At 50.9% G+C, this 26,788-nt stretch overlaps 4 protein-coding genes, 1 pseudogene and 1 gene segment (V, D, J or C); 3 read left to right on the forward strand and 3 right to left on the reverse strand.

Annotated features, from left to right (window-relative positions):
• Positions 1–826: 826 nt before the first annotated feature.
• Positions 827–2,967, reverse strand: LOC125684511 (feather keratin Cos1-2-like; annotated as a pseudogene).
• A 386-nt stretch (positions 2,968–3,353) lies between these two features.
• LOC125684394 (T cell receptor alpha variable 4-like) lies at positions 3,354–4,009 on the forward strand. The segment is given in 2 exon segments: positions 3,354–3,405; positions 3,582–4,009. Coding segments are annotated over 2 exon segments (480 nt in total).
• A 971-nt stretch (positions 4,010–4,980) lies between these two features.
• Positions 4,981–6,038, reverse strand: LOC125684395 (feather beta keratin-like). Its single transcript, XM_048926523.1, has 3 exons — positions 6,031–6,038; positions 5,619–5,685; positions 4,981–5,308 (listed from the first exon to the last, which is right to left on the reverse strand). Exons 1-3 carry the CDS (start codon positions 6,036–6,038, stop codon positions 4,982–4,984), a joined length of 402 nt encoding a protein of 133 aa, XP_048782480.1. The 3' UTR covers position 4,981.
• Positions 6,039–11,376: 5,338 nt separating this feature from the next.
• Positions 11,377–26,788, forward strand: part of LOC125684493 (M1-specific T cell receptor alpha chain-like) — a 46,644-nt gene continuing 31,232 nt past the window's right edge. Inside the window, exons 1-2 of one of the 3 annotated variants that reach the window (XM_048926699.1) lie at positions 11,377–13,011; positions 14,233–16,662. In XM_048926699.1, the coding sequence (XP_048782656.1) occupies positions 12,990–13,011; positions 14,233–14,774 (564 nt within the window). In that variant the 5' untranslated portion in view covers positions 11,377–12,989 and the 3' untranslated portion in view covers positions 14,775–16,662. Of the gene's footprint in view, positions 13,012–13,732; positions 13,826–14,232; positions 16,663–26,788 lie in introns of those variants that run through there. The other 2 variants (XR_007373299.1, XM_048926698.1) reach the window with 2 other exon arrangements.
• Positions 18,659–21,241, forward strand: LOC125684396 (uncharacterized). The gene is made up of 3 exons (XM_048926524.1): positions 18,659–18,714; positions 19,330–19,505; positions 20,098–21,241. The coding sequence occupies exons 1-3, from the start codon at positions 18,659–18,661 to the stop codon at positions 20,568–20,570; spliced, it is 705 nt and encodes a 234-aa protein (XP_048782481.1). The 3' UTR covers positions 20,571–21,241.
• Positions 21,486–23,172, reverse strand: LOC125684397 (feather beta keratin-like). Its single transcript, XM_048926525.1, has 3 exons — positions 23,132–23,172; positions 22,143–22,209; positions 21,486–21,812 (listed from the first exon to the last, which is right to left on the reverse strand). The coding sequence occupies exons 1-3, from the start codon at positions 23,170–23,172 to the stop codon at positions 21,486–21,488; spliced, it is 435 nt and encodes a 144-aa protein (XP_048782482.1).

Raw genomic sequence — 26,788 nt, forward strand, 5'->3', positions numbered from 1 at the left:
AGGATCTTGGCGGGCAGGAAGAGTGCAGGAGGTTGGGCCGTAGAAACGTACACCTTCAACACAGTAAAAGGAGGACCGTGCTATTGTGTAGAGATCCCTGGCTAGGGACCAGGACAGAACTATTCCTTATGGTTACACTGGGCTGTGGTGGGCTCAGAGAGACTGGGGGTTCCAATGTGTGGCCTTCTGTATCTGGTAGTAATAATTCCCTGTGGAAGCTCTCAAACACAGGCTGCTTGGAAAAAGTATGGCAGGGCCAGTAGCTCTGCTGGGCTGCTAGGAGCACGCAGGGAAGCTGTACCCTCAGTGATGGGTGGGAGGAAGGGATGGGAAAATGGAATAGAGACAGAGGGCCAACCCAAAAGAAACTATGCCTTCCCACTTCTTGATGGCCGTTGAGGACACCTTTTTCTGAGTCTCCTTCCCAAATTCTGCTCCTCACAAAGCCAGTTGAATAGATTTCCCCAGAGTTTGTGGGACTGCTGTCTTTGCTGGGCCTCCCCAATGCACAGAGATCCTCTCCTGAGGATGTCATTTCTGGAGATCTCCATTCACTTGACATGCCCAAGGTTCAAGGAGACCTGTGTAAGGAGAAACACGGCTAGGCGGAGACTGATGGTCATTGGCGGTGGAGGAACGCTGAGGAATGTCTTCCCCTCCTGTGCATAGACCTCCATTAACCCAAGCAGTGAGGCAGTCTCCCTAGCTTGTTCTCACCAAAGACATCCCCTTCCCTTTTGTCCATCTCTACACTTACGGGGTAAAAAAAACCACCAGCACCGAAGAGAACACTAAGGGATGCAGAAGCGTTTAATGAGTCTGAGGAGAGAAATATCACACAAAGAAGAGCTCTGTGTGTGTTGAGCAACTGGAGCAGACAAGAATCTGTTCTCCTATTCTACAGCAGCATGGCCACAGAGTTCTCTCTCCCAGGCCAGAGTTTTTGGGCGATGAGCAGATCACTCAGGGAGCATTTTGGGGGTACTAACAGTGATCTCTAAAGTGAAAAGACAAGAATGATATCAGATAGAAAGAGAGAGTGAAAGAGACTATCGGTAGACATTCCTCATGTTAACAGAGATGCATAATGGCCACAGCATGTCTGTCTTGCAAGGAAAAACAGGCACATTTCGTTTTCTGTCCAATGCCACGTTCAGCATTCCTGGGGGTCCTTGTCTGGGTCAGCATCCAGCACCTTTAGCAGGGGGGGCACCTTCTGCCACAGGAGCGGTTGGAAATGCAGGAGAGGTCAAAGCCCCCCGAGGTGATGGGCACGCCCTCAGAACTGAGGATGCTGCCAACAGCAGCGGAGGTGGAGGAGCCCACGGCGGTGTTCTGCGGGAAGGAGCTGAGGATGGGTCCGGGCAGGGTCACCACCACGGGAGAGGGCTGGATGACGATGGTGGAGGGCTGGCACTGCCTGACACAGGGCTCATTGCAGCTGCTGGCCAGAGGGGTCGGGCCGCAGGGCCGGCATGGCTGGCACTGGTCACAGCAGGACATGTCTCAGGGATGGAGGTGCACCTGTTAGGGGAGAGCAGGGAGGAAGCAGAACATGGGGATACGTGAGGAGCAGCCTAGCATCACACTATAAGGAATCAATACTCAGGCAGAGCTTGGAGCTGAAGACAGTTCAGGGATGTCCAAGGGATTCTTGGTCTCATCCTGACAGAGCCCAATGAAAGCCACAGGGACCTATCCAAGTACTGCCCAGACCCTAGTCCACAAGACATCCAATTACAGCAGGCTATGACATTCTCCCCACTTCTCCATCATGACAAGCAGAAACAGGCAATGGAACAGAGCCAATAGCAGCTGAGAGTTCTGCTGAGCTCAGAGCTCTGTTTGGAGAATGAAGAGAACAGAACAAGACGCGGCTTCACACTCACCTGGTTCCCAAGAAGATGGAGGCAGGAGAAGTGGATGAGAGAGCAAGGAGCTGGGCTGGCTTTTATTGTGGACCCAAGCTGCACCGTTTCCAGAGGCATCGCTAGAAGCAGTGATTATTTTGTGACAAGAGCCTCTTGAATGCAAAACATCCCAGCTATTGGTATGGGCTGTGTGTTGGTTTTGCTACTTCTCACATCCTGATATGTCACTCCCATTGCTCATGGAAGGCATCTGTTGAGTGGCAGGAAGAAAAACCCAAGCATTTCCAGGCAGCGCACATCAGTGTGGGCAGAACACTCAGCTCACGTGTTGAAAGAATCCAGCAAAGTCAAAAGATATCAGCATGCTTAGTAGGACATTGGTGAGAAATAACAAAAGCCTGTGTATTAGATCCATTGAAGGGGCTCATCAGAAGAGGCTGAACTCAGGCTTTGTGACTGGAGGAAGGAGAAAAGTTGTGTGAGACTTAAAGGAGACACCTCCCTTTGGTAGTGGATTCTCCAGTTTGCTGAAGTCTCAGCTGTTTGATTTCCTTGGCAAGGAATGGCAACTCCAGTGCTGCAGAAGGACTCCAAAAGTTTGTCTGCATATCAGTGCACAATCCCTTGCAACTCTTCCATGCATTTCTGCTTCCAGACAGCAGTGACTTTAGCCACCCCAATAAATGCTGGATGAGCAGTATAGTTGGACAGGAGGAACTCTAGTGATTTCTGAATTCAAAAAGGGGCAGTCTAAGTGTGAGCAAACCAGAGACATTGCTGCCCAAGCAGAGATACAGTCAGAAGCACCACAGGGCAGCCTGAGATGAAAACTTTCTGGGAAGAACACTGAAAAAAGCATCCTTAACTCTCCCGTGGCAGAAAAAAGGAAGCTAAGGAAATTGTATGTCCACTGCACCATGAGATGCCAGAAATAGGGAGAAGTGAATGTGTAATATAATGATTGCTTGGTTTTCATCCATTGTCATGATAATTCTTTCAGACAGACCTACAAGGCCCCTGAGCTTCATTCATGGGAATGAAGAAGCACTGCCTAAAAACGAAGAAAACCTACCAGAGAGCTTAATCCAGTTGGACATGCTTCTGCCCTTGAAATGATCCGGGATGCACCCAAGGTGATTGATCAGGTGATGTCATTATGATGCAGCTCCCTATCATCCTTCTGGAACCATGACAGTTGAGGGATGTTTGTCATAGCTAGGAAAAGCAACATGCATCAAAAACATCTAGAAGGACTGAGAAAGGGAACTCAGGAAATTGTACTCCATTCACTCCTTCCTCGGGAATGTGCCTTGGAGCAAATTTCTTTTAGATGCCATTAAGACACACCGGAAAGACAGCGAGGTGGTTTGGAGCAGCCCGGGGCGGAGCTGGCGGCGGCGGCGGCGGCGGGGAGGAGGCGGCGCGGGCGGAGCAGAGCCGGGGCTGGCGGGGGCAGCGCGGCGCGGGCGGCGGAGCGGCGGGATGCGGCAGTGCCGGGCCGCGGGGCTGGCGGGGCTGACCGCGGTGCTGCTGGGTGCGCGGGGCTGCCGCCGGCGGGGCCGGACTGCGGGGCTGCGGGGGGACGGGGCCGCGAACGCCTCTGTACGATTGGCATCTTTCTGTCCTTGTGCACCTCTCTCTCCTCCTGCATGAAATTTCTGCGGAAGAAAATGGATTTTCTGAGTTTGCTGCTGCTTCTCTTCTCAGCAGTGGCTGTGAGCAGAGCCCAGGTGCAACAGGAGCCGGCGGCAGAGACCAGCGAGGGCACCGGCATCAACATCACCTGCTCACACCCCAGTATACGGTCCAACGAGGTCATCTACTGGTACCGTCAGCTCCCGGGCCGAGGACCTGCATTCCTCGTCAGCGCTGTCAAAGGCTCCAAGCAGGTTCTGGATCCGGAGGGGCAGCTGTGGGTGTCGGCAGACCGCCGCTCCAGCGTCCTGCGGCTCGCCCGGCCCCGGCTCGGGGACGCGGCGCTGTATTACTGCGTGTTGCTAGCACGGGGAGACGAGCCGTGGCTGCGGCCGGGCACGAACCGCTTGGGGCGGGGCGGGGGCACAGTGCCGTCCGGGCCCGCAGGGGGCGCTGCCTGCATGGCCGCCAAACTCCATCCTCACCGGGGTGCGCCGCCCTGAGTTCTGGACAGAAACGAGCGCTGCGCCCGCAGCCGTGATTCGCTGAGGCCAATGTGAGTCAGACACACCTATGTCTTAGGTGACAAAAATGGCATAAATGACGATACAAGCTCTGTTGTACACCACGGAGAACTCTTCACATTTATAGTATGTCTGCTATCCTCTCTTGCTTCCCCAGTGCCAATCTGATGAGAACAGGAGGAGCCCTGTTCCTAAGAGCCAGCAAGGTGACTTACACCCATGGCCTCCCACACTATTGTGTCTTTTTCCATAAGCTGAGCAGAGGTTGTGTTCTCCCTTTAAAATACTTCTGGGCTTAGCTTTGGGCAGAAACGTTGCAAGGAACAGGCCGATAGTACCCTGTTCTGCCATAGGCACAGAGATCTGCTGCAAGGGACAGTGCCCAAGAGAGCAGCCTCTGCAGAGTGTCACAACCTCCCATTCTTCTGGCAGTGGTGAAGGGTCTCTACATACACTCACCTCCTACCTACCAAGAGCAAAGCAATGATCCCTGGGCAGTTGAGGAGGCCATACATGGTGGAATGAAGAATCAAAAGCTCAAATGAGATGCAGAAATCTTTAATGAATGTTTACAGAGAAAAATGAAGTCTTACTGAGCAGAGGCTCCACAGTGCAAGATTAATCCAACCCCAAGTCTGAGGTCATGCAAGGCCTGTGCCTGCCTTTCTGGAAGGGAACAGGATGGTTCTGAGGAGCCTCATAGCCCATAAAAGATAAAGGGAGGGGGAAAAGGAAGAGAAGAAAAGAAAATGGAGATAAAGGGTTCGGTAGAGGACAATCAAAATAGACATGAGCCATGTCTTCAGAAACCATGGAATTGCCTCTTGCTTTCAGCATTTCCTTGAGTACCCGAGTAGGGTCAGGAATTCTGAAAGCAGGGGCTTGAAGATTCCTTCTTGATCCAGCATCGTGTTCGTGGCTCATGGACGAATCTCTCCGGGACCAGCGGCTTCAGCAGGGCGGGCACCTTCTGCCACAGGAGCGGCTGCCCAAGCCGGACAAGTCAAAGCCCCCCGAGGTGATGGGCACGCCCTCAGAGCTGAGGATGCGGCCAACAGCAGCGGAGGTGGAGGAGCCCACGGCGGTGTTCTGCGGGAAGGAGCTGAGGATGGGTCCGGGCAGGGTCACCACCACGGGAGAGGGCTCAATGACGATGGTGGAGTTCTGGCACTGCCTGACACAGGGCTCATTGCAGCTGCTGGCCAGAGGGGTTGGGCCGCAGGGCCGGCATGGCACACACTGGGTGTAGCAGGACATGACTTGGGACTGGAGGTGCACCTGGGAGAGACAGAAAGACAGATGAAGAGAGTATGATACGTTGAGGGACAGCCTGAGTAGCCTCTCACAAAGGAGACGAGGCAACAACTAAGGCTGGAGGAGAAGGCTGAGAAATGAGGTCCCATCCCTTCAGCATGCCAGGACCCTACAGTGAGTTGTCTCAGAGAGCCTCTCTTTGAGTGCATGGATCTAAAGCCGTGTAAGCTGTGTCCCAAGCACTCTCTGTGCAGACATGGTCTCCCAAAGCATGGAGATCCACTATCTGATTACATTTCTAATCAGCTAAAAGGAGAGAGAGCTTCACACTTACCTGATTCCCAACCAGAAGAAGACAAGAGAAGCTCATGGCACAGATGGGAACTGGGCTGCCTTTTATACTGGTCCTTCATCGCTGCAGGTTCACAGGCACGATTGATACAGGCCATAATTTTCTGACTAGCCATCCTTCAATGCAAGCTGTCCTTTCTCATTATGTGGGGTGGTTTTTGGTTTCTGCAGTGCTACCAGTTCATTTCCAGATTTATGGTATGACCATTCTCTAATAAAGGACTCTTTGAAGTGCTGTGATTAAAGGCTCAAAGATTCATAGGGCACAATTGCCATGGTGAGGCCAGTGCTTCAGCTCTAGTGTTGATCAGGTCTGGAGGAGGCAAGGGAAGTCAGCCTGATTCAGTGCAGTGGGGCGGTCATGGTTTACAATTTCTGTTATCGGCGTTCCATACCATATCATCGTGTTGTGCACTGGGAGTGAAAGTGTTAATTCTGGAGTACCATGGATTGCTGATAGTTCCGTTACGTGTCTCAGAAGAGAAGAATGAACTGCAGTTCCCAGAAGACTTGACTGTTCCATTTCCATTTTTATGATCAGAAGAGAAATCTCCTGGGTATGGACCATTTCTTTTTTGCTGCATCAAAGAGAATAGCAAAATGTCAACAGTCGGTCAGTTCAGACTCTTTGTAGGTGTAACTAAAGGAGATCTTTCAGAAAAAGGGATAGTAAACAGAATTGATGCTAAAAGTATGTAAAAATAGTGGCAGACACTGGACGTGTTGTCAGAGAAGCCAGGGCAGACACTTCCTCTCAACTGCAACCATCCAACCCACTGCTTCTCCACAGAGTTCACCATCTATCAAATCCACATCTCTCCGTCTCTCCAGAGGATGAAAGTCCCCCTTCATGTCCTCACCTTATCCCCTCACAGCAAAGATTGCCTTTCTTCCTTGGCTATACGAGACAACCACAAAAATGAAACGTGGAGGCAAAGGTGTGGATACAAACAACTGTAAGGACTCTGAAGAGAGAAATGTTTTCACTTTGAGATTACCCTATCAGTGCAGGCAGTTACCAGGAGCTGACAAAAATTTGTGCCCATCGCCAATTGAAAAGAATCCACAAAAAACCTATCTGGATGTGCCCTGCAGAGGGAGAGCAGCCAACAAACCCAAGGAAGGCTTTTGAGGTCTTCAGATCTACATGTAGAAGAAAAGGAAGAGAGAAGACAGAGTAGAAGATGGGGAAATTTGGCTTTAGTTTTGTTTCCAGTGAGCCCTAGCTGCCCTGTTTTTAGAAGAGAGCACTGGACACTCAGCCTTCCTGACATCCATGGCCAGGATCTCAGTCTTCAGTTCAGCATACTTTCTGGGTTCAGAGGGGACATGACCTGGGCTCTCATCAGTGGCTTTAGCACAGTGGGAAACCATCTGCTGCAGTAGCATCTGACAAAGCAGGAGAGTTCACTGTACCCAGAACCGATGGGGACTCCATCACTGCTGAGGATGCTGCCAACGGCAGCAGAGGTGGAGGATCTCAGAGCAGCGTTCTGCAGGAAGGAGCTGTGGAAGGAGGCAGACAGGACTGTCTGTGATACAGAAGGGGGCACAGGTATGACAGTGGAGTTCTGGAACTGTGTCGTTGCAGCTTTTGACCAAAGGCGTCAGGCCAGAAGGCACGCACTGGACATGTGCTGGCATGGCACGCACTACTTACAGCAGGACGTGGGTCAGTGCTGAAGTTGAACCTGGGAGAGACACTGATGAGAAAGCAGAGCACAGGGACATAGGAGGAGCAATTCATGCAACTCCCAGGAGCACACCAATGATCCATTTAGTTGGCTGGTGGAATCACAGAGTCACTTAACTGTAGCAATTGGAAGGGACATCTGGACATCATCCAGTCCAACTGCCATGCTAAAGCACATTCCCTAGATGAGGTCAAACTGGAAAGCATCCAGGTGAGTTTTCAGTATGTGCTGAGAAGGAGATGCCAAATTCTCTTTGGGCAGCTGGTTCCAGTGCTCTGCTCTTTCACACTCGAAGTAAAGAAGTTCTTTGCCATGTTCAGATGGAGATTCCTGTGTACGAGTTGGTGCCTTTTCCCACACTGGGCACCACTGAAAAGATCTTGGTCCCATCCTCTCATGAGAAACGTGCTCAAGATCAAAAATTTCCCATCAGGCAAAGATCTCTGTGAAGGGCATTTTATTCAGTACTGCAATAGTGGGCGAACACCCCCTACTCACAAGGCAGAAATTGTGCACCAGTCAGTGAAATCCATTGCAATATATACCCTCCGACGCAGGTAAAGCCTCCCTGGCTCTCACTGACTGAGCGTCTCAGGCTCACAGTCTTCCCATGCTTTTGCTACATACACTTCCATAGCTATGTTACACTTCCATAGCTACCATTATGCTTCCATACTGCGTCTGTTACCAACCCATCATCTTTGGATATGTTCTGGGCTTTTTATAGTGATAGGAGGGCAATATTTTTACTCATTCTGTCTCTCCTGTACCCTAGTGCCTGTGCCACTTCTACCCAGATCGGAAGGACCCAGTGTCAACTTTACTCTGTTCAGGAGTTTTCTTTGTAAAAGGTTACTTATCCTATGCTATCTACAGAAAATACTGGAAACTTCCACTGCAAAAACACAATCTGTCTCTGACACTCTTACACCTTTCCTTTTGATATTTTGTAAGCACTGATATGATCCCTTCTTCGACTCCTCCAAGATAAACAATCTCTGGACTCTCAGAAATTGATCCAAAGGAAGAAGCTTATGGACCTATAAAAATGAACAAAGGGGCATGATGTGAAAAGCCTGGTCAGTTTCAACAAGGCTGCTGTCTCTCTCTCAGTGGAAAATGCACCTCAACCAAGCTCCATTCAGGCATGATCAGAAAAGGACATGGAAGAAGGGCTTCAGACTCGTGTGGTTACCGAGAGGAAATAAGTGAGAGATGTTGATTAGAGGGTGAAGGAATCGAGCTGCCTTTAATGGAGACCCTGCACTGCCCCAGGCCCAGGCATAGCCTTCATGGAAGTGACAATTTTCTGCAAAGCTACTGATGAATGGAAAACAGTCACTGACATGAGCTGTGTGGCTGCTTCCCTTCATGCTGCTTGTTCATTCCCTGGCTTATGCCACAACCATTCCGTCATGCAGGCTTCTTCTGAGTGCTGGGATTGAGAGGCTCCAGGACTTCTGAGCCAGGAATGAGTGAGTTGTGGCAGAGGACTCAGCTCAAGTGCTGAGATGGATCCATCTCAGGCAAGTGATGCTGGCCTGGGGCTTCCCTGCATGCAGATCTGCCATGTCTTCCTCTTTCTCCATCCCAACTCGCTCCAGTGGTCTGGATGTGTTCAGATTCCAAGGCACATGGGCTGGACTGCTGGGTTTCAATTCTCTTCCTCATCCCACTGCATTGTGGTGAAACTGCATGACCTGCTTGGGGTCCCGTTCACTGGGCTGTCCCTGCACATCTGCAAACCGTGCTGGCAGCTCATCTGGAGCCTTGTCCTGCTCAGAGCACTGCAGCCTTGCTCTTCCAGAAAAGTCCTCAATGTCTCCTCAGTCAGCTCCCCGTGGTTTCAGCCCCTGCCTCTGCAGCCACGTGTGTGCATGAGCATGAGTGATGAGTGCGCAGACGTGCCTGAAGTGTGCGTGAGCTTTTATTTCTGTTCATGTCTGTGCTTTGCGAGTGCATTTATGTAGCCTTTGTTTTCAGTGAGCTGTTAGTCAGAAGATGCAACAACTGAGAGAGAAGGGAATAGATGGAGAGACCAGGAGGAGGGATGTGATGACACTGCGCCTGAGGGTAATGTCTTCAACAACACAGAAGTGATCCCAGAAACCTTAGAGCAATGGCAAAGGACAGCAGGACATTGGTGACCAAATTGATTCTTCTGGGCTTACACTGATCTTCCAAGGTGCACACGGTCCTGTTTGTCATTATCTTTTTCATACCTCCCCCAGTCTTGATGGGAATGGCCTCTCCTTTGCCACTGGGAAACGAAAGGCACCTGAGGATCACATTCTATGTTTTCCTTAGCAAGTTCATCTTCATGAAGATCTGGAATAGAATTGTTCCCTAAACTGGAGAATTTCTGTGTCATCAGGAGAAGTATTACTGTTACCAGGTGAAAGGCACAGCCATCTGGGAATCTCTGTATGTCTAGTCTTCTCAGTGCTGCTCTTCAATTTATGTACACAGTAGATTGAGTAACACCAGGAATATCGTTGTCCATTTCTCCCTGTGCTGCTGGGTCTGCTCGGCGCCTGGGCTTTGGGACAGGAACTTGTTGTTTCTGATCCTCATTTCCAAAATGCTCTGCTTTTCATCATAGGCTCTGACATTGGCATCATCTTCCCAGTTTTCCCTGCTCCCTCTACTTTCACTCAGCAGAAGGCATTCTCCACTTGTGTTTCCATCACGTCATGGTTCCTGTTTTTTAGGAGATTTCTTGCAATAGACACAAAACAGTGTGTTGGAATTGAGACAGGACACAAGAGGCTTGTGGTGAATTCCTCAAGCCTGTGTGGAGAAAGGTGACGGAGTCACTGACCTTTCTCTGCCTGTCTGTTCCACCTCAGGCTACGCTAGGATTCCCCGCATTCCACAGATGACAAGATGATCTGTGGACACTGTGATCTTTTTAATGAAAAAAAGGACCAGGAGTGGCCAAGCTGAAGGTGTAACTGCAGGTCTCTAGGTGGAAAACAGAAAAAAAAATGCAAGGTACAGGGAACTTGTGGATTCTGTCCTCTTGGGAACAACTGGGCCAAGGAAGACACTGTGCTGAAGAGTGCCATGACTGGGATAACCCTACCTACAACACCATCCAAATCCAGCCCTGCCATCATCCCCAAACACATCCTCACCTGACACCTCCCAGCAGCAGCCCTTCTGCACTGTTGAGGCTTGGCTGAAGTGCAGGAGATCTGACTGCAGGTGCACAAAGCCTGGGGAATGCAGGGGAATTTCAGTATCAGTTTACATATCCCCACAGGGAGAAACACACACTTGCCATGCTTTGAAAATCTTTCCCTCAAAAACATGCCTAGACCAAATGCTTTGGCAGTTGCCAGATTCAACTGTTCCTTTGCATACATTACATCTTCGTGTTTCTCTTACCCAGGTACAACCACTGCTATGTCCAGTTAGCTTTTGCCACTGCTGTTGGATTTAGTAGAAGCCACCCTTCTTCCACAGAAGCAGGGAAGGACACAATAAAGGGTGCTGCAAATATTTGATGAGTCTGAAGAAGGAAATAAAATCACTCCCAGAGTAGACACTGAGTGTGGGGAGCAGCAGGAGCAGACAAGAATCATTCCTACAGCAGTGTTGCCACAGGACCCTCATTTCAGGGAGCCAAGAACTGTATGGAAGGCGAGCAGGTCACTTGAGGCTGGTTTTGAAGGGCACTAATAGAGATCTCTGAGGGGAAAAGACAACCATAATATTTTCTGAGGAAATCCAATCGAATGCAAAACATTCCTGATACAGGCAGCACATCTATTTCCCGTGCTGTTCAGTTTCATTTCCAGCTTTATGCTGTGTTCAGTCCTTGCTGAAGGCAACCTATGAATGATTGATAGAGAGACTCAAGCGTTTACAGGCCATACACCTCTGCTCTTGTGCTGGAAGAGTACAACAAAGGCAAATGGCATCATGCAGAATCACTCCTTAAGGGGCTCCTTGGGGCCCTTCTGGCAAGAAGTGGCCCAGCTCTTGGATATGATCTTAGCCCACCTCACACTGCTCTCAAGAAAATTCGGCTGGCCTCTCTTGCCCCAGGGATGAGAGCATGGGAGCAGAAGTTGTTCAGGATCCTTTCCAGATCCCCAAAGAAAGGCAGAACAACAAAGTGTGAAATTAAGTGTTGGATTTATTAAGATTCAATGGGAAGAGGTCTAGTGCCAGAAAATACATTACAGCTTCATTCTGGTGCTGGGAACCCCATCTTTCTTCAGCATCAGACACAACCAGTAGATTTACCCAAATCACACTGTGCAGAACATTTCCATAGAGAGCTCCATCTTCTCCATCTATGAAGGAACTCTGTTTCTGACATTATACCCTCTGGCACACAGAGCACAGCTGGGTATGGTGCACTCCAGCTGATTCCATTACTGAAGTTCCTCAGGGATAAGGGAAGAGCTTCTCCTTTGCTAAATGCAATGCCCAACAGAGACTTGTCAAGCCAAGGACTCAGGGAGCAACACATCAGTTGTATTCCATTCACAGCAATCACAGCCATCCTCAGAAGGCAGAAGAAAGAGGATCCAGGGAACAACATGCCAACTTTATTCCCTTTGCTCCTTCCTACAGTGTTTCAGAGGAAATATCTCGATATTAGTATGTCATACATACTAAGGACAAGACAGTGATTAGCAGCAGCCAGCCTGGTTACACACAGAGCAAAGCATGCCTGAGCAACCTCAATCCATCCTGTACGAGACTGAAAAATGGAGGGCAGTGAATGTTACGTGCTTAGATTTTGGTGAGAGAATTTTGACTGCCTTTTTGTAGTCCCCTCACAACCAAAAGGTGAGTTATGGCAAGGGTAAGTGTACAATAATGCGGGTGGAAAACTAGATGATCTGCTGGGCTCAGGCTGTGCTAACTGCTATTCATAGTAGAGCTGGGGACAGGAATCTATAAAGGGGTCCCTCGGGGATCAGTGCTGCACCAGCAGTGTTTAACTTCCCATGAATGCTCTCCATGACTAAACAAAGTGCACTATAAGCATGTGGGGGGGGGGGACCCATGAATGGGAAGAGCTGTCAGGACCTCATGAAACAGGCTGAGAGAAAAGGGGAGCCAATCAGGAATCCTACAGAAACAGACACCAAAGGAGTACATGGCAATGATGGGAAGAAATAAATGTCACCATTCACACTAGCTGATGAGGAATCAAGAAAACACCACTTGCATGAAGGCAAACCTGGACGTGGAAAGTGATGCAGTTGTGAATCAGGACACGGACAGGGGTTGGTGTGAGACAGACCTATACTATCTCATACTGGGATATGTGTGAACATACGAGGAGTGACAGAGCCGAGTGCAGTGGGCCATTCATATCTGCTTGATCAATGTGATCAATCCCCGCAGAGATTCTTGTACTCTTATGAATCTTTTCTTAATTCTGCACCATCTCTCTCTGTCCTGTGTGCACTGGATGGACAAATATCCAGTTACTGGAGAGTGGCATGAGTAGATTTAATGCCAGCTGCTGGAAGCACCACGCTTTGAAGATGTCTTTGGCATGTGCTGTGTGCTGCTACAAGAAGAGAGGTCCATGATCGTCTAACAAAACAGGGGTGGTTCTTGAGCCACAACCAAATGCAGCAGGGGCAGGTTTTATCCCCATAACCACCCAGCTGTACTGCCGAGAGAGAGAGATGTGGCATTCAGCACAAGCAGGTGGAGTCAATTCACTGCTCACACACTGCGTGTGGGCTGATGGGGGTAGGGATGGATTGACTAAACAACCAAAAACGAGATTTTACGGAGTGGATGTCTCTGAGATCCGGGCTCAGCTTTAGATCCGGCTGAACACTGGTCAGGGACTCTGTGCCTCCAGCCTCCCTCTTGGCTTCTCCCACACATTCGAAGCCCGATGCTGCACATTCCCAGCGGCCCGCTCGGCGCCGCTGCCGGCCTTTCTCGGGCTCCTCGAGCGGCGACAGCAGCACCACGGGCAGCAGCAGCTGCGAGACCCGAGGAGCTCTCGGGGTGCCGCGTTCCGGGCAGCAGCACACGACCCGTTGCCGCTGCCGGGCTTTGGATCTGCGGCATCGCTGTGCACAGCGGTGGAGTAGGATTCGGCCGCGTTGCGCTCCCCGACCATTCCAGTCCCGTCTGTGTTACCGCCTGACACGCTCGCTGGGGACACTGCAGGCGAGCAGCTGCTTTCTTCTATACTGCAGGGGCTTTTGCAGCTGTTCCTCAGCTCTCCGCCTACACCGCAGAGCCCTGGCTGCGCTGCAGGACACGCAGAACCCAAACCCCGTTACCCGCGCAAAGGCGCCCAGCACTGGCAGCCCGCAGCAAGCCCGACTGACGCCGGCGCAGGGCGCAGCCCCGGGGCGGAGCTGGCGGCGGCGGCGGCGGGGAGCTGGCGGCGCGGGCGGAGCAGAGCCGGAGCTGGCGGGGGGAGCGCGGCGCGGGCGGCGGAGCGGCGGGATGCGGCAGTGCCGGGCCGCGGGGCTGGCGGGGCTGGCTGCGGTGCTGCTGGGTGCGCGGGGCTGCCGCCGGCGGGGCCGGACTGCGGGGGTTGCGGGGGGCCGGGGTCGCGCTCGCCTCTGTCTATCTGGCTTCTTTCCGACGAGCGAGGGCACCTCTCTATCCTCTGGCATGAAATTCCTGAAATTCGCTTGCCTCTGGTTGTCCGTTTCGTTTCTGACCTCGTGCTCTTCTCTCCTCTGCATTCAGCCTGCCTTTCTCCACAGAGCTCAGCCCGCGGTTCTCTCCCGTCTGCCCTTTCCCCCTGCTCTCCTGCCTATAGATAGCCCTTCCCACACTGGTGCTTACTTCACGACCTTTTAACCTCAGTGGCTTTTCCTGCTGGCTTGGATCCCGTGTTATATTTTCTGTAGCAGCAAAGGAATTTTCTGAGTTTACTTCTTCTTATCTTCTCATCAGTGGCTGTGAGCAGAGCCCAGGTGCAGCAGGAGCCTTCGGTAGAGACCAGCGAGGGCATCGGCATCAACATCACCTGCTCACATCCCAAAACACAGTTCAGCGAAGTCATTCAGTGGTACCGTCAGCTCCCGGGCCGAGGCCCCGCATTCCTCGTCAGCGCCGTTAAAGGCTCCAAGGAGGTGCCGGACCCGGAGGGGCAGCTGTGGGTGTCGGCAGACCGCCGCTCCAGCGTTCTGCGGCTCTCCCGGCCCCGGCTCGGGGACGCGGCGCTGTATCACTGCGCCTTGGGCGCACGGGAAGCGAAGCCGGGGCTGCGGCCGGGCACGAACCGCTTGGGGCGGGCCGGGGGCGCAGTGCCGTCCGGGCCCGCAGGGGGCGCTGCCGCTCCCCCCTCCCGGCGCCGCCGAGCTGGCAGTGCTGACATGGAACGCGTCCCTCGCACCGCTCGGCATCCTCCGGAGAAAGGCGTTCCAGCTGCACACTTTCATGAGTGCTGGTGTCACAGCCATCTGCATGTGATCTCCTCAGTGGCTCTGTTTTGAGAGTATGAGACTGTGTGACAAGATTCAGGGCCTCTGGCAGTGAGGTGTGAATTCAGCTGAGGCCACTGTAAGGTGTGTTCACAGGGAGGGCTACAGGCTCGTGAAGGCTGTGGATCAAGTCTCTTATCAGCTTAAAGGGAATTACAAGTAAAATGAAACTGATAAACAAAGCACAGGATGACCCCGATCTCTAACCAAATAGGATGACAATTGGTGAAACTATACCTCTTCAGCTATAGATGATCAGCTTCAGCTTCAGCTATGGGGAACTCCATGTGTTAGATTTGAATTAGATGAGGTTGAGCTCTGTAAGTGACAAGAGACAAGATGAAAATGAAAATTAGGATTGCTCTAGAGGGACTTGTGGGGCTATGCAAACATTTTAAAGAGTGGCTAGGGAATGGTGAGAGAGGAGAGGGGAGGAATAAGGGGATGCACTGTAGGGAAAAAGGACAAAAGTTCCAGTCAGTACATCTGCATATATGGATGAGCCCTGTGCCTGATCAATGCAGTCCATCCTGTCTCCTTATTAAATCCTGACTTGTCTGTGCAACACTGAAACTGGGCTCTCTTTCTCATGTGGGAGCCATGAGAAAGCCAGAGAGGAGGAACAGGGCTTGGCTCGGAGCTTCGGGCTTATAAGAGAACTGGCGTTGTTACCTGTGGGTGTTGCTATGGCAATGAGTGCCCTGCCTGTGCAGCCAGCCGAGTCATTTCCGGCAGCTCTGTCGTCTTGGGGCTGGGAGGTGGTTTTCTGCCTCTTGCTCACTCACAAACAGGAGGCTCGGTCTCAGCATGCTTCAGTAAGAAGTAAAAACTTCCTTCCCTAAGTTCCATGTAGAAATCTCAGGGTTGGGAGGAGCAGAGAAGATGATGCATGGTTTTCTAGTAGTAATTCTTCCACATGAATGCTTTCCACATGATGAAATCCTCACATTATCATGTGCAGTCCAGGGCTGCCCTTCAATCCTAGCAACTTGAGATCACTATTAAAAGGATCTCATGGAGGCTGGGACTGGGATGCAGGTAACATTAGTGACACTGAAGAGGGAAATGAGTTTTCTTCCACACAGCCATGTTGTGTGGGCAGCACCAGAGCTGCCAAAAATCTGTGCACATCCCCCCTGGTCAAGATTTAAAAATGCAATCTTTGTGTTGGTCCCATAGAACTCAGGTTGGCTATGGGGAAATTATACACCCAAAAGAAGGGAATACAAGGAAAAGAGAGAAAAGGGTAGAAAATGGGGAATTGAGCATGGTGGGCACCTTCTGCCATCATAGTGTCTGGAAATTCGGAAGAGATCAAAGCACCCAGAAGTGATGGAGACTGCATCACAGCTGAGGATGCTGTCAATTGCTGCAGAGGTAGAGGTTCCCACAGAGGTGTTCTGTAGGTATGCACTGACGTTGAGGCCAAGCAGGGCTGCAATCATGGGGAGAGATTTAATGATGACAGTATGGTTTTTACTGTGCCTGACACAGGGCTGCTTTCAGGTGATGGCTGGTGAGGTCGTACCATTGGATGGGCATGGCACCCACTGTTCGTAGCAGGGCATGTCTCAGAGAGGTAAGAGGGTTTCTTGACTTGATCCAGAGAGGAGAGGACACTTTTGTTGTTAGTATGATGGCCCTGCACTGCTCTAGACCTGGGAGTGCTATAGACAAAAGAGACCATGCTCTGTAGTCCATGTAATGAATGGAAAACATCCCAGCTAATGATACGGGCTGTGTGGCTGTTTCCACTTACGCTGCCTTTTCATTTTCTGGACTCTGTTACACCCATTCCCTCACAGAAGCTTCTTCTGAGTATTAGGATTGAGAGGACCGAGGATTTCTGAGCCAAGTATGAGTCAGAAGAGAAAAAGTTAGGAACAAGAAAAATTCTATACTTGAGACTATCATTTGTATTTTTCTTCCAGGATCGCTCTTGTGGTAAAGAATGGGTGAATGGATGCCTGAGAAGGATGAACACGTTGAAGGATGTACACTTTGTGTACACGTGTCTGTGGAAGAAGTGAGAGAGAGAGGAGATGGAGAGAGATTGATTCCAGCAGTGATCAGCAGAGGCCATGAGAGCACCACGTAAGCCAGGAAATGGCATCCTGTGTGAAGTCTGCTGCTGCTCTTATTGAGCTGGAAAACCTCACTCTGACATCACCTTCTTCTGAAAGCACAGGGCCATGGCAAAGGAGAACAGGACTTTTCTGATTCAGTGCATTCTCCTGGGCTAAACAGAGCATCCCAGCTGTCACATGCTCCTGTTTGTCATTATCTGCTCCATGTCTCTCCTGACCCTGGCCTCACCTTTGTCACAGCAGGGAGCAATCAGTACCTGTGGGTCTCAACATGGTCCTTGTTGCCTGGCTACAGGCTGGGTACCAGGAATATCACTGTCAGTTTCTACTGGGATGAGGGGCCTCTTCTGGGACTGGCCTGCGGGGATCCCGTCAGGCTTTATTCTGGGCTTTATGGTTCCTGTTGTCATCATCGTCCTTACACTGTGCTTTTCATGATAGTTTCCTACATCTGCATCACCTCCAGAGTTCTCTCTATTCCCTCTGCTTTCACTCACCAGAAGGCATTCTTCACCTGTCCCTGCCATCTCAGCATGGATCCCCTTCTATCAGAGGCCAAGGCCAGATCCAAACATAGCTTACCATGAAAGCTCCATCCTTTGAATGCACTGGACCTTCAAGGAGCCTGACAAGGCAGGAGGAGAATAGTAGGTTGGGCTGTAGAGATGTACACTTGCAGCAGAGCAAGGGGAGGACTGTGCTACTGTGTCCTTGGCGAGGGGTAAGAGCTCTTCTTTGTGGTTACACTGGGCTTTGATGGGCTTGGTTCTGATGCTCTTTGTCCTGTGGTCCCACCTGAGCCAGCACTGCCTGATACAACAGCTGGCCTGAGGAGAGATGCTGCCATCCTGATGTCACGTAGAAATGATTTTCAGTGCCATTGCTGTGCTGCTGGCATCACACAGAATCTGATTGAAAGAAAAGCCCTCGCAAAACAGATCCGTAGGCTGTGCTGATGTGTGAAGTTGCATGTGTGTGTGTGGGCATCAGAGATACTGCATAGAGCACAAAGGCTATTTCATACCTGGCACACAGGGAATATGAGAGGATCTTGGTGTCTGGGGAATGACACTCCAGTGTGAGTCCTTTATTTGGGTTTGTGCATGCCATGTGTGACTAGGGGAAGTACAAAGATCCTATTGAGTGCAGAAACATCTCACACTCTCATTGCCATGTTCCAGTGGAAATGAGGATATCTGCTCTCACACGGAATCTTCAGTGCAGAAGGGTTGAAGGGTTGGGGCACTTTGAATGCCTTACATTTCCTGAGCCTGAGGAGAACAGTTCCGTGCTTGGGGAAGACATGACACCACTGAGAAGCCATGAGTGTTTAGGCATGAGTTCCTGTCTTGGGCTTTCCTGTACCCATGGGAGTGTTGAGTTCAGAGGGACTGTGGGCTGCAATCTGTGGCCTACTGTAGCTGGTAGCACTGCTGACTGGCGAAAGCCCTTGACCATAGGCAACTTGGCAAATTAATGGCAGGACCAGGAGCTCTGTGACAGCTGCTGGGACCACACAGAGAAGCTCAGTGATGGGTGAGTGGAAGGGATGGGAAAGTGGAATAGACACAGAGGGTGAACCCCAAGAAAACTATACCTTCCCTGTTCTTGATGGCCTTTGGAAATGCCTTTCTCTGAGTTTCCTTCCCCAATATTGCTCCTCCCAAAGCCAAAGGAGTAGAAAGAGGATCCAGGCAACAACATGCCAACAGCATGAAAAGAGTATATGGAAATGATGGGAAGAAATAAATGTCATTATTCACACCAGCTGATGTGATATCAAGAAACCACAGGTCTGTTTCCAGGAAGATGAACCTGGCCTTTGCAAGAGATGCAGCTGTGAATCAGGACATGGACAGGGATTGGTGTGAGACAGACCTATAGAATTGCTGTTTGGAATATTCATGGAAAGGGATTAACGTATGAGAACATGTGCAGGCGGAGCCCATCAGATCTGGCTGAGCCATATGATTGATCCCCACAGACTCTCCTGTCCCCATAATCAGTCTTTTCTTAACTCTGCACCATCTTACTGTGTCCTGTGTACTATGGATGGATAAATTAGCAGTTACTGGGGAGAGTAGCATGAGTGCTTTTGGTGCTGGAGTCAGACTGGGGCTGAAGATGTCCCTGCCATGTGCTGTGTTACTACAGAAGAGGGGTCCATAATTGTGTAATGGAACAGGGGTGGTTCTTGAGCACCAACCAAATGTGGCAGGGGCAGGTTTTATCCCCATAACCACCCGGCTGTACTGCCAAGCGTGAGAGAGATGTGGCGTTAGCAAGTGCAGCTGGAGTTGGGGATGGACTGTCTGAATCCCCCCGCAAACACGATTTTACGGAGTGGATGTCTCTGAGATCCGAGCTCAGCTTTGGATCCGATTTAAACACTGTCAGAAAATTTGTAACCGTGGCTACAGGCTCCCTCTAGGCTTCTTCCACGCTTTCAAATCCTGATGCTCCACTTGCCCTGCCTCCAGTTCGGCTCCGCTGCCGGCCTTTCTCGGGCTCCTCGAGCGGCGACAGGAGCACCTCGGGCGGCAGCAGCTGCGGGACCCGGGACTCGGGGAGCTCTCGGGGTGCCGCGTTCCCGGGCAGCAGCACACGACCCGTTTCCGATGCCGGGCTTTGGATCTGCGGCAGCGCCGGGCACAGCGTGAGGAGCAGGATTCGGCCGCGTCGTTCTCCCCGACCGTTCCCGTCCTGTCTGCCCTCGCCAGCCCTCCTCTCTACGGATGCTTCAGGAGGGCAGCTTGTTTCCCCTGTGCCAGAGGAGGTTTCCCAGCCGTTGCCCAGATCTCCGCCTACACCGCAGAGTCCGGGCTACGCTGAAGTACACGCAAAGCTCAAGCCCCGTTACACGCGCACAGGCGCCCAGCACTGGCAGCCCGCAGCAAGCCCGAGTGCCGCCGGCGCAGGGCGCAGCCCCGGGGCGGAGCTGGCGGCGGCGGCGGTGGCGGGGAGGAGGCGGCGCGGGCGGAGCAGAGCCGGGGCTGGCGGGGGCAGCGCGGCGCTGGCGGCGGAGCGGCGGGATGCTGCAGTGCCGGGCCGCGGGGCTGGCGGGGCTGGCCGCGGTGCTGCTGGGTGCGCGGGGCTGCCGCCGGCGGGGCCGGACTGCGGGGCTGGGGTCGCGAATGCCTCTGTCCCTTCGGCTCCTTTCCGACCTCGTGCACCTCTCTCTTCATGCAAGACATTGCTATGGGAGAAAATGATTTTTCTGATTTTGCTGCTTCTTTTCTTCTCGGCAGTGACTGTGAGCAGAGCCCAGGTGCAGCAGGAGCCGTTGGTAGAGACCAGCGAGGGCACCGGCATCAACATCACCTGCTCACACCCCAACATACAGTCACATGAATACATCCAGTGGTACCGTCAGCTTTCAGGCCAAGGACCAGCATTCCTCGTCAGCGCTGTTACAGGCTCCAAGAAGGTGCCGGACCCGGAGGGGCAGCTGTGGGTGTCGGCAGACCGCCGCTCCAGCGCCCTGTGTCTCGCCCGGCCCCGGCTCGGGGACGCGGCGCTGTATTACTGCGCCGTGGACACACGGAAGCGAAGCCGGGGCTGCGGCCGGGCACGAACCGCTTGGGGCGGGGCGGGGGCACAGTGCCGTCCGGGCCCGCAGGGGGCGCTGCCTGCATGGCCGCCAAACTCCATCCTGACCGGGGTGCGCCGCCCTGAGCTCTACACAGAAACGAGCTCTGCTCCCATAGCAGCCACTGACTGAGGCCCATGTCGGTCAGAGTTACTTTTGAGTTGGACGAGATGGCATTACAGACAACGCAAGCTGTGTCTGACAACGGAAAGACATTCACACAGTTCTATTTCATCTCGTGCTCTCTGCTTCTTCCCCAGTGCAGTACATCTCAGAGCAGAAGAGCCCTGTTCTTACGAGCCCACAGCGTTGCTTATTCCCATGACCTTCCACACAGTCACAGCTTTTCCTGTGAGCACTGCAGAGGCTGTGTTCTCTCTTGTGCAGGTAGCTGTATGCATAAACGCTACAGTCAGAGGCCAATAGTTGCCTCCTCTGGCACTGCCAGGTGTGTCTTGTTCAGCTGCAAGAGACAATGCTGAAGAGACAAGCCTCTGCAGTATCTCATACCCTCGCATTCTTTTGGGAATGGAGAAGGATCTCTATAAACATTCATCCTATACCTGCCAGGAGCAAATCCATTCTCTCTGGGCATCTTTGGAGGCCACACACGATGAGAAAGAATATCAAAGACTTACACTAAGATGCAGAAATCTTTAATGAATTTTTAAATAGGAAAATGAGATCACTCAGAGCAGAGGCTCCACAGTACAGGATTCCCATGATCCCATGTTTGTTTGAGTTCATGCTAGGCACGTGTCTTATTTTCTAGCAGAGAATGGACTGGTTCTGAGGAAACTCACATCTCACAGGATCATAGGAAAGAACAAATTAGAAAAAAAGTGGAGACAAAGATAGGTAGGAATGAGGAATGGCAGCTGAGACATGAGGCAAGTTGACATAAAGCCCAGGATTGCCTCTTCCTGACAGCAGTTCATAGAATAGCTGAGGATGGTCAGGTAATCTGAACGCAGGGGCTTGAAGATGTCTTGTTGATCCAGAACCACGTTCCTGTTTCCTGGAACAATTTCTCCAGGACCAGCAGCTTCAGCAGGGCGGGCACCTTCTGCCACAGGAACGGCTGCCCAAGCCGGACAAGTCAAAGCCCCCCGAGGTGATGGGCACGCCCTCAGAGCTGAGGATGCGGCCAACAGCAGCAGAGGTGGAGGAGCCCACAACGGTGTTCTGCGGGAAGGAGCTGAGGATGGGTCCGGGCAGGGTCACCACCACGGGAGAGGGCTCAATGGCAATGGTGGAGTCCTGGCACTGCCTGACACAGGGCTCATTGCAGCTGCTGGCCAGAGGGGTCGGGCCGCAGGGCCGGCATGGCACACACTGGGTGTAGCAGGACATGACTTGGGACTGGAGGTGCACCTGGAAAGGATAGATAGAATGAAAAAGAGAACCAAGGTATGGGAAGGGTAGCTTGAGTCAAGGAGCCAAGGCAACTTCCCAGGATGGAGGAGAAGGCTGTGACAGCTGGCCACATCCCTTCATTGTGCCAGGGCCCTAGAAAGAGCAGTATGGACCAGGGAGACTCTCATGGACTGTGTAAATCTACAGCCATGTGAGCTGTGTCCCAAGCACTCTCTGCACTGACATTATCTCCTCTATGGTCTCCCATAGCATGGAGCTCCACTATCTGATAACATTTCTATTGAGGCAAAATCTCACTAAGAATTAGAAAGAGGGCTTCACACTTACCTCGTTCCCAACAAGAAGGAGACAAGAGAAGAGGATAGGATAGCTGGGATCTGGGTTGCCTTTTATACTGGTCCTTCATTCCTGCAGGCCCAGAGACACCCTTGATAGAGGCAATAATTTTCTGACAAGCCAAGCTGGAATGCATGCCAGCCCTTCTCATCATATGGGCTGTGTTTTGATTTCCTGCAGTGCTACCTTTTCATTTCCAGATTATTTGATGTGCTCATTCTCTAATGAAGGATTCTTTGAAGTGCTGCAATGAAAGGCCCAAAGATTTGTAGGGCAGGATTGCACTGGTAAGGCAGATGGCTCGGCTCAAGTGCTGGATGGGTCCAGAGCAGGCAAGTGACTTCAGCCTGGTTCACTGCAGTGGGGCTGTTGGATGTACCATCCTCAGGAAGAAGCTCCAGCAAGCATCAGCTGGTTCCTGTACATGAGGATTAGGCTTGTGATTCTCTTATCTTGGCTTTTCCATTTTTGTGTGTTTTCTGCCTGGATCTAACACTACCTCATGTAACAGTGCCCTCAGAAAAGAGTCTATGACTGTTTTGGATTGTGCCATCTCTGTGCAATCTTTCAGCTTACAAAAAAAACCAACACAATACAAAACATTTTCACAGACTTGTAGAATATTTTGTGTTGAATGTTCCTTAAAGATCATCCGGTTCTTTTTCCTCCACAAGCAGGCATACTTTCCACTAGATCACATGTCTTGGAGTCCCATCCAGCCCATCGCTGAACACTTCCCACAGTGGGGCATCCACCACATCTCTGGGCAACCTGTTCCAGTGCCTCAACATCCTCACAGTAAAGAATTTCTTCCTCATATCTCACCTAATTCTGCTCTTTTTTACTTGAAAGCCATTGCACCTTGTCCTGTCATTACTTCCACTGATTAAGAATCCCTCCCCATCTCTCTTGTGAGCACTCTTCACATAATGGAATGCTGCTCTCAAGTCTCCCCCTCACTAGGATAAACAACAACAAACCTGTCATAGCAGAAGTTCTCCAGCTGTCTGACCACCTTCATGGCCCTTCTCTGGAGTCACTCCAACAGCTCAGTATCTTTCTTATGCTGGGGATGCACAGCTGAACGCTCTATTTTCTGTGGGGTTTCACAAAAGCAGGGGGGAAATTCACATTCCTTGCTCTCCTGGTTGCACTTCTTCAGATAGTCTCTCATAGTTACAGTGGGTGCACTCAATCCCTGTGTTCATGTCATTGAGAAGCTGTTTAATAATAACATAGATAATGGGATCGAGTGCATCTTCAGCAAGTTTGCAGATGACACCAAGTTTAGTGGTGCAGTTGATATAACAGAATGAAGAGATCCATCCAAAGGGACCTGCGCAAGCTTGAAGGATGAACCCTTATGAACACCATGAGGTTCAACAAGGCCAAGTGTAAGTTGTATCGATAGAGACTGAGAGAAGGACGTCTTGACAGCAGCCCTGCAAAGAAGAACTTAGGGATCCTGGTAGATGAAAAACTTGACATGAGCCAGGAGTGTGCACTTGCAGCCCAGAAGTCCAAAATTATCCAGGGCTGGATGAAAAGGGAGGTGCCCAGCTGGGCAAGGTAGGTGATTGTCAGTCCCATCTGGAGAACTGTATCTGGTTATGCAGCCCCAGATACACCCTTTTGCTGACTTGGTGGTGAAGTGCTGGAAGAGGCAGCCCAGAGAATTTGTGGGTGCCCTATCACCCACATTCAAGGCTAGGTTGGATGGAGACCTGGTAACTTGTTCTCATGCCTGATTTAGCTGTTGTCATCTGTGCCCTCAGCATGCTATTTGAAACTAGATGACCTTTGAGATCCCTTCCAAACCAAGGCCTTCAGTGATTCTATGAGTTCATGGTCACTGCTGCCAAGGCTCTCTTTGGTTTTCAAATTTCCAACAAACCCCTCATGGCTGATGAGATAGTGTCCTGCATAAAGATATTTTCTTTCACATGACACAGCAAGGTAAGGACTGATTTTTTTCCTTATAGTGTAATCAAGGATTTCTTTCTCAGCTTTAAGAGACAGTGCATGAAAGATGAATCTCTTCAGTGTGTCCCAACCTTCACTGCCTAGAGGGGTGAAAGAGTGCCCTCAGCTAATTCCCACCAAAGCAATTGTTTTTTCCTAAGACCATTTCTATGCAGTTGTAAGCATAACAGGCGGAAACGCTTGAGAATGCATCAAAGTAAAAGCCTCTAGTGTGGTAAGCAGCAGGGGAAAACAAGACACTGTTACCCTATAAAAAGAGGAGTTCCTATGGGGGATCCATCTACCAGTCCCAAAAATGGAGAGAGACAAATATGTCAGTCCAGACTGTTTGTAGGAGGATCTAAAACAGATCTTTGAGGAAAAAAGATTGTAAAGAAACTTGAGAGCAAGAGTGAGTGGAAGAGAGTAATGGTAGACATTGGCCATGCTGTCAGAGAAGCCAGGGTAGACATTTCCTCTCGTGTGCAACCAAGGCCAACATGGCAGGTACTGGGCATGGCAGGCACTGGTCATAGGAGGACATGGATCAGAGCTGAAGTTTTACCTCCCAGAGACTGCAGGGAGAAAACAGAGCACAGGGACACGTGAGGAGCAGTTTGTCATCCTGCCAGGAACACTCAATGGACCATTTTGGCTGCCTGGTAGAATCACAGAATTGTAGAGATTGGAAGGGACATCTTAACATCATCTAATTCAACTCCCATGCTAAAGCGTGTTTCCTAGATCAGGCAGAACAGGAAAGCACCCAGGTGGGTTTTCAGTATCTCCCGGGAAAGAGACACCAAAGGCTCCCTGGGCAGCTGGTTCCAGTGCTCTGCTCTTTCATGCTCAAAGTAAAGAAGTCCTTTCCCATGTTCGGATGGAGATTCCTGTGAGAGTGTTGGTGCCCGTTCCCACACTGGGCACTATAAAAAGTTCTTGGTCCCATCCTCTTGACACCTTCCCTTTCGGTATTTATAAGCACTGATATGATCCCCTCTTTGACTCCTCCAAGTTAACAATCCCAGGAATCTCAGCCTTTAATCCAAAGGAAGATGCTTATGGCCGTATAAAAATGAAGAAAGGGGTAAAAGATTGTCTTCACTTTATGCAGGTGTGATGTGAAAAGCCTGGCCAGATGCAACAAGGCTGCTGTCTCTGTCAGTGGAAAATCCATCTCAGCCAAGCCCCACACAGGCATGATCAGCAAAGGACGTGGGAGAAGGGCTTCAGACTCACGTGGATACCAGGAAGAAAGAGGTGAGAAATGTTGATTAGAGGGTGAAGGAATTGAGCTGCCTTTAATGGAGACCTTGCACTGCCCCAGGCCCAGGCACAGCTTCATGGAAGTGACAATTTTCTGTAGAGCTTGTGATGAATGGAAAACAGTCACTGTCATGAGCTGTGTGGCTGCTTCCCTTCATGCTCTTGTTCATTTTCTGGCTTGTGCCACAACCATTCCGTCATGCAGGCTTCTTCTGAGTGCTGGGATTGAGAGGCCATAGCTCTTCTGGGCCAGGAACGAGTGAGTGATGGCAGAGAACTCAAAGTGCTGAGATGAATCCATCTCAGGCAAGTGATGCTGGCCTGGGCTGGATCTATAATTCCAGTATCAATTTACATCTCCATACAGGGAAAAATTTTATACATTATGCTTTGAAAATCATTCCATCAAAAAAAAACCATGCCTAGACAAAATGGTTTGGCATTTGCCAGATGTAACACTTTTTTTGGAAACATTACATGTACTTGTTGTTATCCAGAGAGAACCACTATGACGTCCAGTTAGATTTTTCCACTATTAGAGAACTACCCTGCTTCCATGTTCCAGGAAACACAATCACCCACACATTCTCTACTGTGCTTCTCTTCAGTCTCCCTCAGTCCTGTTGCCTTGATGGTCTGGCTCTGATGAGATGGGCCCAGACGATATTGCTTATAGCCTTATTGTTTGTTACCTGGAGAAAAAAGGCCAATCTCCCCCTTGCTACAACCTCCTTTCAGGCAGTTGTAGAGAGTGATAAGGTCACTCCTCAGTCTCCTATTCTCCAGACTAAACAGTCCCAGTTCCCTCTGCCTTTCTTCATAAGAATTCACAGCTTCATTGCCCTTCTCTGGACATGCTCCATTACCTCAAGTCAGGAGACAAAACTGAACACAGTACTCAAAGAGCAGCTTCACCAGTGCTGAGAAAAGAGGGATGGTCTCCTCCCTAGTCCTGCTGGACATTCTATACTATTTCTGATACAAGCCAGTACGACACCAGCATTCTTGACCACCTAAGCACACACACTGCTGGCTCACATTCAGCCAGCTATCAGTCAGTGTCCCCAGAACCTTTTCCTCCGTACAGCTTTCCAGCCACTCTGCCCCAAGCCTGTAGCCATTCCTGGAGTAGCTGTCACCAACGAGCAGGACTTGGCATATGGCCTTGTTCATGGTCACTTCATCCCAAATTGGTGTTATCTAAAACTTGCTGAAAGTGCACTCAATTCCTTCATCCAGATCAGTAACAGCGACACCGAAGTGGAGCGTCCCCAACACTGATCTCTGGGAATCACCACACATGACATGTCTCCAGCTGGATTTAAATCCATCCACTATCACTCTCTGGGCCAGCTTTTTGCCCAGCCAACAGAATACCTAGCCACGGTCTGTCAGCATCTCCAGGAATA

The sequence above is a fragment of the Lagopus muta genome, chromosome 25 (genome assembly GCF_023343835.1).
Source record: "Lagopus muta isolate bLagMut1 chromosome 25, bLagMut1 primary, whole genome shotgun sequence".
Lineage (NCBI taxonomy): Eukaryota > Metazoa > Chordata > Aves > Galliformes > Phasianidae > Lagopus > Lagopus muta.